At 36.1% G+C, this 15,811-nt stretch overlaps 1 protein-coding gene across 2 annotated transcripts; it reads right to left on the minus strand.

Annotated features, from left to right (window-relative positions):
• Positions 1 to 541: 541 nt before the first annotated feature.
• LOC127968741 (dual specificity protein phosphatase 3-like) lies at positions 542 to 12,328 on the minus strand. 2 transcript variants are annotated; one of them, XR_008156108.1, is made up of 4 exons: positions 11,966 to 12,328; positions 7,584 to 7,810; positions 2,796 to 4,443; positions 542 to 2,764 (listed from the first exon to the last, which is right to left on the minus strand). XR_008156108.1 is itself a non-coding variant. In XM_052570078.1 (3 exons), the coding sequence occupies exons 1-3, from the start codon at positions 12,130 to 12,132 to the stop codon at positions 4,235 to 4,237; spliced, it is 603 nt and encodes a 200-aa protein (XP_052426038.1). In that variant the 5' UTR covers positions 12,133 to 12,328; the 3' UTR covers positions 542 to 4,234. The 2 variants fall into 2 exon arrangements, 1 of the variants encoding a protein (XP_052426038.1); XM_052570078.1 differs by having other exon boundaries at positions 542 to 4,443.
• Positions 12,329 to 15,811: the final 3,483 nt, after the last annotated feature.

A 15,811-nucleotide genomic window follows, 5' to 3' on the forward strand; every position in this document is an offset into this window, starting at 1 on the left:
TCAAACATATATTTAACATATACCTAAAAAACAAACATACTAAAACCAAGCTTTTGAAAAGTAGGGTATACTGTCACAAAACATTTCTATTTTGAATCAATTCTGTTCTTTTTAAACTTTTTATTTAATAAAGAATCATGAACAAATTAGCACGGTTTACAAAAATACAAAACACAACTGTTTCTAGTATTGGTAATAAATTTAGCAAATTAGAATGATTTCTGAAGGATCATGTGACACTAAAGACTCTTTACTGTTATTTTATTTTAAATTTAAATATTACTGTTTTTACTGTCATTTTGTTCAAATAAATGCAGCCTTGATGCGCATAAGACTTAAAATAATAATAATAATAATCTTACTGATCCCAAACTTTTGGACAGTAGTGTACACACACAAAAAAATCATAATAATATTTTTATCACCATAACTGTTTATATCACCCTTATAGTCACCCTAATATTTTTACCTAATTTAATGGGTTTAACAATGCATTCTCCCAGTTGGGACTCAAATAAAACCAAAGAAAAAAACCACAACATTTTAATTTTTGCGATTTATTTTCACACATCATAAAACAAAAGAACATTTTCCAATGTAAGAAAAATAACTGTGATTTCACAACGTGTCTGTAGAAGCTGCACACCTGGCTTTGTGAAGTGAAGATATGAATCAAAAATATATATAATCCATCTTCAGGCTAAGGCTTTAAGGTGGGATGTTTAGACAGCCTGTGTCATTTGAATGCATTCATTTGACCTCCACTTCAAGCAATCTGTAATTCCTTTCCTGATTAAGTCAGATTAAAACGAAACCGCAAGTTTGTTGTTTAGTCACATCAAGCAACTCCCGGACTCAAAATGCAAAACATAATTTGAGAGTGTGAACATTTGTGCCAAACCCTCCTGCCAAATTTGCAACTGCTGAGGTTTCCATATCCTTTACAACAAACAAGTGGTCAATCATTTACAATATCACATTACAGCAACAACACAAAGCATACAGGAGTAAGAGACGGCACATAGACAATATAGAGTTACATGTAGTCAGCAGCGTTTGAGCAAGTCTGTGTGCACACATGAATGCAACTATGTGCTGGTACGCATTGACAAAACAAAGAAGCAACAAATAATTGTACAGACAATACTTCGCACCAATGACAAAAAATGCAAATGCATCGAAAATGCATCACTTTAGACACCTTAGTTTGTTCAATTAAAAACAAAAGTAACACATTGATATTGAGACATAAATACAAAATGACCAAGCAGCATTGTGATTCATTGTTATATACTAGTGACATCATTAAGCCATATAGTGGTATACAACCATTTTCATTTAATCTTCCCTGTATATATAATGTTTACTATCCACTGTGTAACATAGAATTGGATACATACGAATAAAAGGCAATACATAGCAGGCCAGTTTGTACAAAACACATGGGTTATCAACAACAGATGGCAGTGTTTCTCCTTCCTCAGATCCAGTTCAGAAAAGGGTGTGTTCATCTTCATCTTCTGAAGCCTTGTAGCCAACAGAGCCGGCAAACACATCTTTATGTTGAAATTTCCAAATATGCGAAATTCAAAATGTGTTACTGTTGCTTTTTGAGGTTAAAAGTTGCTGCTTAAATCTCTGAAAGCACAGGAAGATTTCAGTTCCGTTGTAATGACTGATAAACTCCCACTGTTTGCTTGCCATTGGCACAGACCATCCTCATTGGTGGTTCACTGTTTTTGTGACGGCACACAGGTTTCCAAAAGCTACAGTTGATTAGGTTGTATAAAGCCTAGGTCTCCAGATTATATTAAAGGAATGTTTATAGTTTGAATGCTTTCGTACATACAGGTATTTGTCTATTTTAAATGTTCTTAGACAACAAAATTGTGGATTAGCTACAAGTAGTATGAATGTTGTGAGGTAGCCTGCAACAGTTTTACCTGTGAAAACAGACTTTGATCCTCTAGTCTAATACAATGTAAATGATAAAAGAATAAAGCCAATTACACCACTCTCCATCAAATCGAAAATAAAAATTGGTTTAATAAACTGAAGTTTTGGTAAACAACTGGGTGTGTGAAACAAATGGTGGTGTTTTGGGGTAAATGTGCATTCATGGCATTTCAAAGTAAAGTGGATGCTGACTACATTTTTTTTATATTTATAATGTTAATAGATAAAGGTCAATCACAAATACTATGGACAGGTCATACATTCATATATGTCAACATCTAAATATGTATACACAAGTATATATCTGGAATATAGAAATGTAAAAAAGAGGCTTAAGTAGTGCTTTGAGTTATAATCTAGCCAACGATTTGTACTATAGTATTTTCCTTCAGTAATAATAAATGTAAAGGCCCAGGCGCTATTAAAATTAGATCAATCAAATTTGACAAGAGAAATTAGACTTATTCAAAAAGCTATGTGTTTAAAACTTTTGCATGCACTTATCCCAAATAAAGTGATGCTGCCTGGTTCTCTTAAAGAGGTCATATTAAGAGAAATCTTATTTTTTGGGTTAACTTTAAGAAATCAAAATTTTCTCCCCAGTCCAAAAAGACCATGAAACTGAAGCTAAGCTACAAAAATGTCTCATACTGAAATTTTTGATGTCAAAAATGTTGATTCTTTAACATACGACTGCCCATACACATATCAGTGTAGCCAAAACAGTCCCAAAGAAGCTATACAGAGAAAGTAGGCAGGATGCTTTTATTCCAAAACTTAATAAAGAGTGAAATGTGGGAAAGTTCTGCTGTTAAATTCTGATCTGTTTTGAACAGCACATTTCAATGCAGAACTTTTTGTGAATCTGCTGCAGCGATGCTGTTATTGAACAATGGACAGCATTAACTATACTAACAACTATAAGTTACTCATCAATGTAAGTTACTTCACATGCAAAAAGGATGCTTACATAGAAGTCTTAAAGGCACAGCAGCAAAAACAGCCTGCTTAATTGGACTAACGTTATAAGTGGACCTCGGGGGAAATAATTAAATGATAAAAATATGTACGATATGACCCCTTTAAAACCCGAAGCAAGCCAACAGTGCAGCAAAATTAGTCAATTCCAGTGCTGAAGTGATTCTGTTTTAAGGACAAAACTGAGCCAAAGTAAGCCTAATCTATTTCGACAGCTACCCTTAAAAATCTGATCTACACTCTACCACACAGATGTCACTGACACGCTTCCTGCGATCTCTGAGCTAACGTATGAAGTGGCACTGGACCTCTAGGTAACAAACCTTGCATAAGGGCACATCATTAGGCAGTTGGCATGGTAGAGGCTCTCCATCTATCGGATGTGTCTCTCTGGTCAAGGCTGACTGTGATCTTGTGATGGACAAAATGTGGCATGAGACTTGGCAGTGTGAGACAGTGATTCCAGAGTAAAAAGATCTAATGGGGCTGATGCATTATCACTGCTGCATAGAACCGGGTTGAACCTGTTGTAGCGTCTGTTGAATCTGAGCTATAAAATACAGCTGGTTTGTTGTAGATATATCTTGTTTGATTGTATGCTACCATTCGGTACAAAGTGGAATGTTAATTTAGTGAGCAAAAGGGGTGTGTGCTGGTACACAACAGTTTTGACCTCCTGATTTAAATGCTGGAAAGCCATCAAAAATCTGGCTGTCGGTCTGTAAATGTGTTAAAAGGTGTATTCGACATGCTTTTTTATACCTAAATATCATATTGTACCACATACAAATAGAATTGGGATGAGCAATCGCAGTGTTTCTGGTAAATCGGAACCCATAGGATGATTGTGCTCAAATTTTTCAGATGACAATTGGGCTAATATGCTCCAAAAGTTGAATTTGTGAGATATACAAACAGTTGGGTACTGGAATGCTTTAGGTGTAGCTATTGAAAAAACAAATATTATTCCTTATTATCATGGGGAATGATGCAAAAACAAAACCGTTGTGATGACATATAAAATGCTGCCCTTGCTCCTTCTACAGCCTTAATTATTCAGATATGCCAGTAAAGTTCCCTTTACCAGCCAGCTGGAAGCAGGGGTAATTATTCAGGACACTGACAACACTTTGTGTGAGTGTGTATGTGAGAGTGTGTTGGAATTCACTTCGTATATCTCCATGCTTATGCTTTGGATGTATGCATACATTCTGTTAATATACTAGGACTGGAAATAGTACACACTAGTTTGATTGTGTGCCTGCATTTGTGAATATATGTGGGGGTAGAGCACATTCTATCATTTGGTCTTCAACTTGCCCTCCTTTGCCAGCTTTTCGTTGAGTTGACACAGCTGGCGCAGGAATCCATCATTTGGGCCGATCTCTCTCTTGTGTCTTACTGTAGCTGTTGCAACTCGTACGTCCATCTTGTGACGGAGCATGAGGTAAGCGATGACGACAGTAGGCGAACGGCTGTAGCCCTCACGGCAGTGAACATACACCTTTCCTAGAAGAGTAATAAGAAATAACGGTTAAAAAAGGCTGGTTTAGAAGTACCTCTGAAGATCTCATCCTTTGAGGATACAAATGCGGCTTCTGCTGCAACATCAGTTCATCGTGAAGATTCCCAAATCAACCTTCAGACCAATTCCCCTCCAAAAATGAAAGCACACACATACACGTTCTTTATTGACCAGCCTGCTCTCCTGGAGGAATTCTCCTTGCAAGACTCTGCTGTGCTTTATTTGGCAGATGCAGCAGAGGATCTGAAACCTGATGCCTCCTCTAAACGCTTACTTACGTTTTCCTGTGAGTCTTTGTGCTGTTTATGTGTCAAGGAGATAACCTTCATTGATCCTTAAATCTTTGCTCCCTGTAGATCAATGTAAAGCTACGGTGATGCAAAACTATATTAATAACTACCGGTACATATTTTCTTAGCAAAAGATGCTATTTACACTAAGTACAAATATCAATAGATGTTATTTACACTAAGCTATGGAGCTATTATTAGACAATCTTCTTTTTTAGTGTTGACTATCCCAAATTCCCAAATACACGTTGGTGGCTGGAGTTAGTGTAAATGGCTTCTGCCAACAAGGTGGTCTGCACTTAGTGTAAAAATAAACACTCCCTACTTTTAAAATCAGCTGGCTAGTTGATTTCTTAAAGCATTAAGGATGTCTTGTATAATTGTCAACATCATTTGGCAAAATTCACTTAGTGCACCTTTAAGTTTAAAACTAATAAAAAAAAATTAAAAACCTTCCCTAAAGGCCTGTTTACACTAAGAATTATAAATATAGTAGAATGCATGGCATCAACACACAATAAAGTATGAACTCTACAGTAATGTCTGCCACTTTTAATGTATGTTCTCTGTAAAGCAGCATGTATTCTGATTTGCTGTCGATGTTTTTAATAATTCATCAGCTGAAAAAATAAATTGCTCTGAAAGTAATTCCAACAATATCTATACCCTGTCATTATCATTACTGTGCACTATTCTCACATAATTAGAATAATTATTAAACTTCATATAGTAACTTTTACGTTTATATTTAACGTCCTTAGTGTTTTCGTACTGCTGCCATGCATCTTATATTTTAAAGGGGTAGTTCACCCAAAAATGATTATTAATCATTTATTAAATTAGTCATTAATTACTCAACTTCATGTCATTTTTATACCCGTAAGACCTTTGTTCATCTTTGGAACACAAATGAAGATTTTTTTTTATGAATTCCAAGAGCTTTCTGACCCTGCATAGACAGCAGCGTAACTACCATGTTCAAGGCCCAAAAAGGTGGTAAGGACATCGTTAAAATAGTCAATGTGACATCAGTGGTTCAACCGTAATTTTATGAAGCTTCGAGAATACTTCTTGTGTGCAAAGAAAACAAAAACATGAAAAAAAAAAATGAAAAAATAAAAGCTGGCGTTCTGACAGAAATAATGGTGAATGGTCCCTGAAGGCAATGGTTTACTTCAAATAAAATCGAAGAAAAATTGAAATGAATTCGAACAAAATCATGCCAAAGCGAAGTTAATTTTGAGTTCACTTCGGCAGTTCGAAACAGCTCACCAAAACAAACTTTCTTGGGGAGTGCGGTTTGGCTCCTAAACACCTTTGAGCTTCCATTGGTCCATGGCGGTTACGATTTAGATTTATAATAGTCACATCTAGATTGCCTACACTTCTTAATTTCATTGTTGTTGTGTTTAGGGCATATGTGCGAGCATCGCGACATGTTTACATTAATCTACACCCCACCTCCAGCAGTGGGGGGGGGGTGGAAAGTTTGTTAACAGTATACCGTCGCTCAGCCTTTTCAAACTTCTTTTTGCCCCGAAACGAAGAATGAAAACAAACTTAATTTGAAGTATATCAGGACCTTAAGGATGACAGCACTCTCTATTACCTCTCTATTACCATCGGTGTATGAAATATAAAATTACACCTCACATGCAGAGATTTTTTGTAGTTACTTTTTTATATAAATATAAAAAATAATATTTTAAAACAAATATTTATAATATTTGTTTTCGTTCTAAATCAAGTATGTTGAATGATGTAAACCTGAAACCCCACAAAATCCAAACCAACTACTCAAAATAATTATTTTAGGTTCACTGTAGTATATATGGGTAAAGCAAGAAAACAGATTTTTTTTATGTGCTCATGTTACTGAATATCACATCAATCCTCTGCAATGCACTGTTGCCAGAAAGACCTACAGTAAACTTAAAACAAGAACAAATCTAAAACTAGATGACAAATCAGCCATCGAGACCCACACCTATGCAGAGCATATTTTCAAAACTGATTCAGTGTGACTCAGAGGCAGCGGGAGCACTCAGACCTTCATCCCTCCCACTGCTCATTGTGATTCAGCCAGCAAATTTGCCAGATGACATCAAGCCCACTGCAAGCACGGCTGTCGCAAATGTCACAGGTGAGCTCAGTCGCGCTACGAAGTCATATATTCTAGAGGTTTTGTTTCAGCTTAACCTCCCTCGACTCAGGCTTGGCGTCTGATTTACCATTTACTGGGCTCCTGCTGCCAAGATGACTTGTAATTAAGATGCTTTATAATTGCTCCTCTGTGTTAGAGATGGCATAAAATCCATGCCATAAAAGATGGGTTTAAATGCACCACTTAAAACGACTGGTGTGAGATATCTAGGGATAAAATCTGTGTGTAGGGACTACCAGATCCAGTTTGGGATTCATTATTATCTGTGGATACATATACTACATTTCATTTGAATAAATCCACTGTATTTATTCCTTTCATTTTTTTATCCTAAATGTTGTTTTTGTTTGTGCAAGCTAAGCATTAAAACAAAGTGATGATAAAATAAAGCTGGCATAAGGGAAAACAAGTAACCTGGTTTGTTAGAAAGGTCAAATTATGAACACCACAGAATACTTTACATTCTAGCTCCGCAAAGACCTCGCTGGCTTCATACTTCATGAATTATCAAGACTCTGTGTCAAATGGACTGAACAAGATTTCTGTAATATCTTGGGATAGTCTTGTCAGTGAATGGAAAATGTTTTCTTTACAATCAGTTTAGTCTAAAGTGTGTATTTGATAAGAAACAAAAGCATTTAGAAGAAGAGAAGAAGCATGAGCAGCTGACCTTTTCCATGTGCAAGAGCCTTATCGATGAAGTCTGCTGCTTCCTCAAAGAAGGCACTGATGTTAAACTGCTCAGTGTCATTGGCCTGTATGCCATGGTAAGTGATACCAGTTCCTGCGTAGAACTCTGCGTTGGTGTTCACATGCATGAAAGAGTTTCCCTCTGCGACATTCAGTATGTGTGTCACACCTAGACGCTGTAGACGCATCACATTCTGGGCCACAAACCTGGGGAGCAGAAGCAGAGCACGTGTCAGATTAACCTGAACCAAACAAACCAATTTTGTGACATCTTAAAGGGATAGTTCACCCAAAAATTTTAATCATTTTGTCATTTCTGTCATCATTTACTCATCCTCCACCAATCCATTTAGCAACCATCAACCGTTTGATTACCAACAATTTGAAAAAAATGTATTTCGTGTTACAACAAAATAAAGAAACTCCTACAGTTTTGGAAAAACTTGTGAGGTGAGATAGATGATGACAAGATTTTTATTTTGTCCCTTCAAGGCAGTGTTGTAGACAAGGCCAGCTCATTTGAGTCAAGACCAGAAGAGATCTGAGTCAATAAAACCAAGACCATGAATATATGTCCATGCTCCTCGAGTCCGACACAATTATTTTTCTTGTCTTGGTCTCATCATGAAACATGACTGAACTTCACCCTCTTCTGATCTCAAGTGAGCAGGTCTCAAATACAAGCCTGTCTGAATGGGTGTTTGCTGACAGTGATCTAACAAATCAACCTGAAGTCATTCACTTGCAATGAAGATCTGTTCACACATACAGTGGTCATACATTTTTTTTTTTTTTTAAAAAGAACAATTGGCATTAATTATTGGTGGCAAGAAATCTCAAACTCAAGGCAATTCGTAACTCCTTCCTTTTTTTAAACAATTCACATCATATGAATTCATAGAAAATATTTAGGCTTTCCCATAAAAAAAAAAGAGTCAGCATAATTCCCAAATAAGTTTCTTATGATATAAAATTGATGACTTTTCTTGTTGTTTTCTCTCACTGCTGAATACTTTATAATCATTAATTCTTGATAAAACAGTTACATAACCCCTTATGTTGTGTTATGTAACTGTTTATCGAGAATGTTTAATGCATTTGTGACAAACAATGGCAATCTGCGTGCTCTCGGTTGTTTTATAGTTCCAGTAAATCCCAGCCCCTGCCAGCCCCACCCAGAATGGATCGGTCGGCTGTATCTGGTTTGAGATTGATTGGAGTGAATTGTGGAGCCGCTTTTAGTTGGCAGAGATGTCGGCCTATGTCAGAGGGTCCCTGGGGACAGCAGTGTTCTAAACCAGAACAGACACACCAAGGAGATCTTGGCTGCTGCCCAGAGGCATACAAAGAGCCATAGGCGTCCAGCGTAGTGCCCAAAATAGGATTCTGAGTCCACAGAGAGAGAAAACAAGAGATGAGAAAAGAGATGAGCAGATTGCTCTGTCATGTAGTTGCATTGTCTCTATATTGCTAGAGCATCTGGAACGCTTTCATCTTTGTCTCCTAAAAATCCAACCTCTTTATGTCTCTCTAGGCTGCTCCTCAGCGCCATCCATTGTGAGAATGCAGTAGATGAAAGACTGCACATATGGGATAATATATATATATATAACCTAATACAATTATAATATGTTATTTACACAGACACAGTATTTACACAGTTTCAAAAGAATCCCCTAAATAAAGATCAAGTCTCCGAGACTTTTGGTTTATAACTGGAGGATGTAGCAGCCCATCAGTCTCTGTTTCTGCCAGCAGCGCAGGCTCTTCAGTGGTGATGAAGTGATGGACTCAGATGCACCGCCCAACACTCATAATTCAAACTCTCCCCCACTGAGATCCTGTCTATATGGAGCCTTTGCAGATGGTGGTCATATTTCTCCCAGTGTTTGTATGTGTATGTGTGTATGCATGTGCATAGAGAGAGAGAGAGAGAGAGAGAGAGAGTGAGACAGAGAGAGAAAGTGTTTGCTTTGCATCTTGTTCACCTGTCCTGCACTCTGTTCACTGCAGTCCCTTCACATGCATTATTAATGGAAGTCTTACAAAAAGAGGTGTGCTATAAAGAAAGTGGCCCATTGCCTCATACTGCACCTTTACATACGGAAAATGGTCCAAATCGAGAACTTGCAAAATTCTAGGATTTTGTCTATTATGTGTATAATCATAATGAGTTTGTATTACTAAAGACAGTATCGTTTAGATCATATCCTACAGTCATAACACTAACTGAATAATGATCCCAAAGGTCTGGCACGCTCTTATATCTGCACTTAGTTTATTAATATTCTCTGTAGTATTGGCAAGACTGTGCAAAACAAAACAGTGCAGTGCATGCTGAACACAATGTGGACATTGTATATCTTTTCTGGGTAATTATGGATGGGATCATCTCATTTCAAACATAATTATTTCGCAATATCAGTCCTAATGTAATACTTTGTGCAATATAATACGTGTGCAGTAAGTACTTTTTTGTGTATACTGTGCATATTGTGAAAAAAAACTGCAGAATTTAGTTGTGCAAGGTGTAATTGTACATAAATAGTTTTTATAGATAGATAGATAGACATAGATAGTGTAGTATATGATAGTATCTATTTATACATATTGTATCAATCCATCATATTTGAATATGAATTAATCTGGAAGCTACAGACAAGGCAGATACAGACATTAGCAGCTCAGTGACAGTGTTTTGTCAATATCTACAAATGACCATATGTAAATTCCTGCTGCTCTTAGTAGCACAGATGAAGCCAGGCACATCCGGCTGTGGTTTTATGCTCAAATTGATTTATTGTTACAAAGAGAAAATGTGCTTATTCTATAGTTATCCAATACGATGATGCTTATGTGAGCTGATTTATTAAAGAAATAAGTGATACCAGGGAACAGGCACTCAATATACAGTATATAATTTATCTCCAACTGGTGTGTTTATGAAAGTAGAGGGAGATGTTCTGCTTACAAGTCCCAGAAATGAAAATTAAAGCATAAAACAATACACCAATAATTAGTTGTAAACAGATAGCATTTAAATACTCTAAATAATTTTAATAGAATATCTACTTGATATCCGCTTAAAATATTTGAAAACCAAAATTGTGCATTATCCACTCAACAGCATGTTTATAAAAGAACACAACGGGAGATCTTCCAATCATGCCAGTCAGGCATGGTTATTAGCTAATGTTGATCATTTCAAAATGGCCAAATATTGAACCGTTTATGAACCTTGCTAGTATATTTGCCCATTGATATAAAAATAACATTAAATATTATATATAAATATTTCTCATGTGCTGTGACGGAATATGAATCTTTGACAGTAAACTGATTTGAATTTAAGAATCACTGGTGTGATTCTAAAGCAGTTTGTTTTAATTCTAAACTATTATTTTGATTAAATGCACTCAGTAGCCATTTGATTTAGAATTCTATCCAGACCTTCTAATTTATACACAGTTCTTAAAATACGTTCCATAATGTATAAGACAAAGAAAATAAATAATTTTATTTACATTTTACTTAATTTTACTTTTAACTGCACCAAAAACAATTTATATGTAAAAGCAATGTGTCCGTGCATGTTAGCTACTTTAAAAATGTAGGCTATTCCAGGAACAAATCAATCAATCAGTATGTAATGAACCTGATGCAAATTTTGAAATATGAACATAAGTAGAATAATGTAATCTGACTGCCTTTGTAAACTTCTGGATTAGCTCAAAATAGCATATGCAAATAGTGAAGACAGCCATGCTGTAAACAAAGATTTGTGAGTACAAGCTCACAATTACACAAATATATATTTTGTAGCACATTATTTAAAAGTCATACTTCAAAAACGGTGCTTTTGAATCGACAGGGATTTTAATCATGAAAACAAATTACTCGTTAAACCCCCTCGAGGTCTTTTTTTCGTTATATGATAGAAGAAAGATGCAATTAATGTGTAATAGTAACGGTTTAATACAAATAAACACGTGACTGAGGTCGAACTGAAGCGGTTTTGTAACCAGTGATCTCAGAGAGATAACGAGATGGTACCGATAGAGGACTGTCGAGGAGAAAATCCGCTTCTCTTGCAGTCAGACTCAACCGTTCGCTAAATCTCCCGTAGCTTCGTGATTGTTCTAGTAGGCGGAGAGCTGACATGCTCCGTTCACAGGTTTGTTGTTTTGGAACTGAACACTGTAAAAGATTCAGTTAAAGGGTTTGTTTACCTTTCCGTTATAGGCTACAGATCAATTGCCTGTGCCACAATCAACACATTTCTTCAGCATTTGAAAGCAGCTACCTGTCAGTGTTTTCCTGCCTTCAGAAGCACGCAAGTCTCCATAAGATCACTGAACTTACGCATTGCCGATGTAAATCTTGGGAAAGACCTCGTTGAAATGTTGTGCTGGGAGGCTGTAGAAACCGCTTCCGTTGGACAGCAGCTTGTTGAGTTGTTGTATGGTCGCCTCGGTGTCTGGCACGGTGACTTCCAGTGGTCCCTTCGCGGGGCTGTGATGTTTCTTCATGTTTCAGTCCTCCGCCAAAAGCCAAAAAAATAAAACAACAACAAGTGTATAGTGGTGAATATGTCACTACTGTCGATTCCCCAGCATTTTATTTCCCTCCCCTCTCGGTGTTGTTAAGGAGCTCGCTCTCCTGGACGCAGGCAGACAGACAGACACACCCGGGACTCGCCCACCGGCGGTCTGATGCGATGCTCCGGTGAGTCAGTAACAGAACTGGCGGAAGATGGCGACAACGCACCGATAAACAGATCCTTGAGCGCTGCTTTAAAGGGAACATATCTCTCTCATCGAAATCGAATCCATTCACAATTTCAGACAGCAGGACAGCGTTTCACGTGTCCATGTTGCCATATGCGTAAACGTGTGTTTGTAAAGCTCATTCTACACGCGATTTATAACGCGCACTGATCTAGTAATACTGGTCTATTCCCAAACAACCCTCCCTCCCCCCTTTTCATTTTTGTCTGTTAACTGATGTTATGACAGGCAGGCTTACTGAAAGTAAATATATATATATATATATATATATATATATATATATATATATATATATATATATATATATATATTAATCCAACTAGTTGCTTTTAACCATAGTATTTTAACTCTGAACCATTGCCCACCTGTGATTAGGTGTAATGTGACCCACAATCAAGCCAATTACAAGAGCTCCTATAAGTAAACTTTCTAATCTGGTCTTATCTGGTATGTCACAGAAAGAGAATCAGGCTTAACCAAGACTAATGAACAATGAGTATTTAGGAAAATGATTGTGGATTCAAGTGTGAAAAGTCATAATTGTTTTAAGTCAAATTTTACTCCTACTCAGTGGACTATATTTTATTTATTATTATTGTAAAACAACAATATAAATATAGTTTTTTTAGATACCCAGTGTATATATTTTCTATGTATAATTTTTTTTTCACTTTTTGTTTTTGTATAGTCTGTTGCCATGAAGCTGAAATGGTTCTAAGTTATAAAAACACAAGCAACCATGGCTCATTGTTTTTTATTTTAATTTTATGGGCACACTACACAGAGTTCACACAAAAAGTCACTTTTTATATTACCCTACAGTCGTGGCCAAAAGTTTTGGAAGTGATGAAGTCTTCAGGACGTCCCAGAGTGTCCAGCCAGCGCCAGGACCTTCTCCTCCTGAGGAGGCAGCAACGAAATCGTGTCTCCAGCAGTTCAGAGCTTGCTCTGCCCAAAAAACACTTCCATGAATAAAGAATTATATCAAAACATCCTGAAAAAGCGACTTCTCCCATCGATCCATGAGCAATCTGATGATGATCCGTGCATTTTCCAGCATGATGGAGCACCATTTCACAAAGCAAGTGTGATGAAGAAGTGGCTCGAAGATCATTACATTGTAATTTTGGATCCATGGCCAGCCCAGGATATTCCCTGGATATCAATTGCATAGAAAACCTGTGGTCAGTCCTCAAAAGGTGAGTGGACAAGCAGAAGTCCATAAAATGTGATCAACACCAAAAACTAATAAGCCAAGAATGGTTCACCATCAGTCAGGGTTTGGCCCAGAAGCTAATATCCAGCATATATGCCACTAGAAGCCTTTAGAACATATGATATAATTATCATTGTTTATCAGTATACCATAATCACATGGAAAATAGTCTTCAAATACTGAAGCAGCAAACTTTGCAAGACACAAAATTTATGTCACTGCCAAAACTTTTGGTCATGACTATACAGTAAATTTTAATTGAGGATATGAAAACAGTTTTAAAGGAAACTACTATTGCCCTTGCAAGGCTTTTGAAGAAATGCATCCTTCCCATTTTTTTTTCAGTCTTATCATTTGTTAAGTTTTGCTGTGTCTGCTCAATAACTCACTATTGTGTAGAGATAGTGTGTCAGTTAGGCTTCCCTTAAATAAATAATTAAAAAGTAATACATTGTTTCGTGGAAGCTTGCAAACTAAATATTATAAGTCTAATTTGTAGTTATCTTTTTAACCACTAGAGGGTACTAAAGTACATTTATTAGATGGTAAACAAATCTATGCAGACAGCGAAAAATCTCTGAAAAGTATCAAGGGTCAAAACACAATGAAAAAATGAAGGAAACTAATTTTGGTCTGTTTTCTTAGTCATGCATGTTTATTTTAACTTGTTTGACTGCATTCAGTCATGGTTTACCAGCTTAATCTCCACGTAGTTGTTGTTGTTTTCTTTTTTGTTGTTGTTTTATTTACCAAAAAACACTGAAATATGAAATAAAACACTAAATTATTTCTTGTTTTGTGTAACATATTTTAACTAAAAACTGCAAATGAAATCCATGTCAAGCGAGCATTAGTGTGCTTATTCCAGCTGTCTAATGTAAGAGATTAAGGATTGCACAGAATCCAATTGACCACTTTGAGAGAACAGCTGATCAGTGAGAGAGGAGTGATTAGATCTGGTCTTGTGTCCAATAACAGTTGACCTTTGGTGTGACCTCTGTTCGACAGCTGCATAAATACAATCAAGCTTACTTCTTGCTCTGTGATTTATTTTAGAGGAGCAAGCTTAAAGTTACTGTGAGGACCATTTTATATTTGTAAATCAAGTCAAACTGTCCTGTGTATGAGCTGTGACTTTGCCCTCTGTGAATGACATGCTATTACAACATTTGACACTGAAAGGCAGTCGTTGTCTGTTGCCATAGCAATACAAAGAGGTGCAATCACCCATATATAATATAGATCAGTGGGTGCCATACAATTCCATAGCAACAAGCCTATCAAAAAAAAACAATTTTTCACTTGTTTATATTTCTTACTGAGTGAGGATTTCTCTTTCTAAAATGTAGCCAAGGCCATGATTTGAATATTTGGGAAGGCATCTGGGGTTAGATCGACCAGGAGGAGGGACCGCATCAGTTAAATAGTCCTTTTATTGACAACTTGGGACTCTGTATGTCCATCCAATTAATCCAGGAACAAACTAAACCACCTGAGACCCTGACGACATATCAAGCATTCAGTATACATTCAGTAGAAGTACTTATACTAATCATTTTTTATTGTAGTTTTTTAAATATGCCATTTTAAAAAGAAAACCAAAATACAGTTATATTTGTTTACTATATATAATGTTTATACTTTTGTAAATCTGTATTTTTTAACAAAATACACTTAATAAAGTTAAATATTAATAAATATTAGTTATATCAAATATAAAGAATAATTGCCTGTTATGTGACATTATAGCTGAACAGTTTTCAGTTTTGTTATAAAACAATTCTACAGAATTATTCTATTAATTTTTTTTATATATAATTAAACATTACAATAAAGAATCAATGAATAAAAATGATTGATTATTATTAAACATATTGAATTATTAAAATAAAAAGAAATATATAAATATAATTACTAGCAATTATAAAATAATTATTGCAATAATTCTTAATTATGACAACCTAAACACACACACAGTTAAGCGCTGCACATATGGGTTTCATGGGTCTTTATGTTTGTCATGGAGGCACAATTCACATCATCCCAGGGAGCAACATGCCCTCATACCAAATCAGCATGTTTCTATAAAGATCCACAGGGAATTTGACTAATGTGCATTCTGATTAGTTTGAGCAAAGGAGATGTATTGTTACAGTCTGTATTGTTACTGTAACAGTCTGTTCTGAACCAGAGTGATAAAGAAAG

The sequence above is a fragment of the Carassius gibelio genome, chromosome B12 (assembly GCF_023724105.1).
Source record: "Carassius gibelio isolate Cgi1373 ecotype wild population from Czech Republic chromosome B12, carGib1.2-hapl.c, whole genome shotgun sequence".
In the NCBI taxonomy this organism is placed as follows: Eukaryota; Metazoa; Chordata; class Actinopteri; order Cypriniformes; family Cyprinidae; genus Carassius; species Carassius gibelio.

Bases quoted from the DNA above. Each gene is read 5' to 3' on its own strand.
- LOC127968741 (XM_052570078.1), bottom strand. From the start codon at position 12,132: ATGAAGAAACATCACAGCCCCGCGAAGGGACCACTGGAAGTCACCGTG. The intron at 7,811-11,965 runs GTAAGTTCAGTG...TCTGCTCCCCAG, and splicing joins AAGATTTACATCGGCAATGC to GTTTGTGGCCCAGAATGTGA. The intron at 4,444-7,583 runs GTCAGCTGCTCA...TTACTCTTCTAG, and splicing joins GGCTCTTGCACATGGAAAAG to GAAAGGTGTATGTTCACTGC.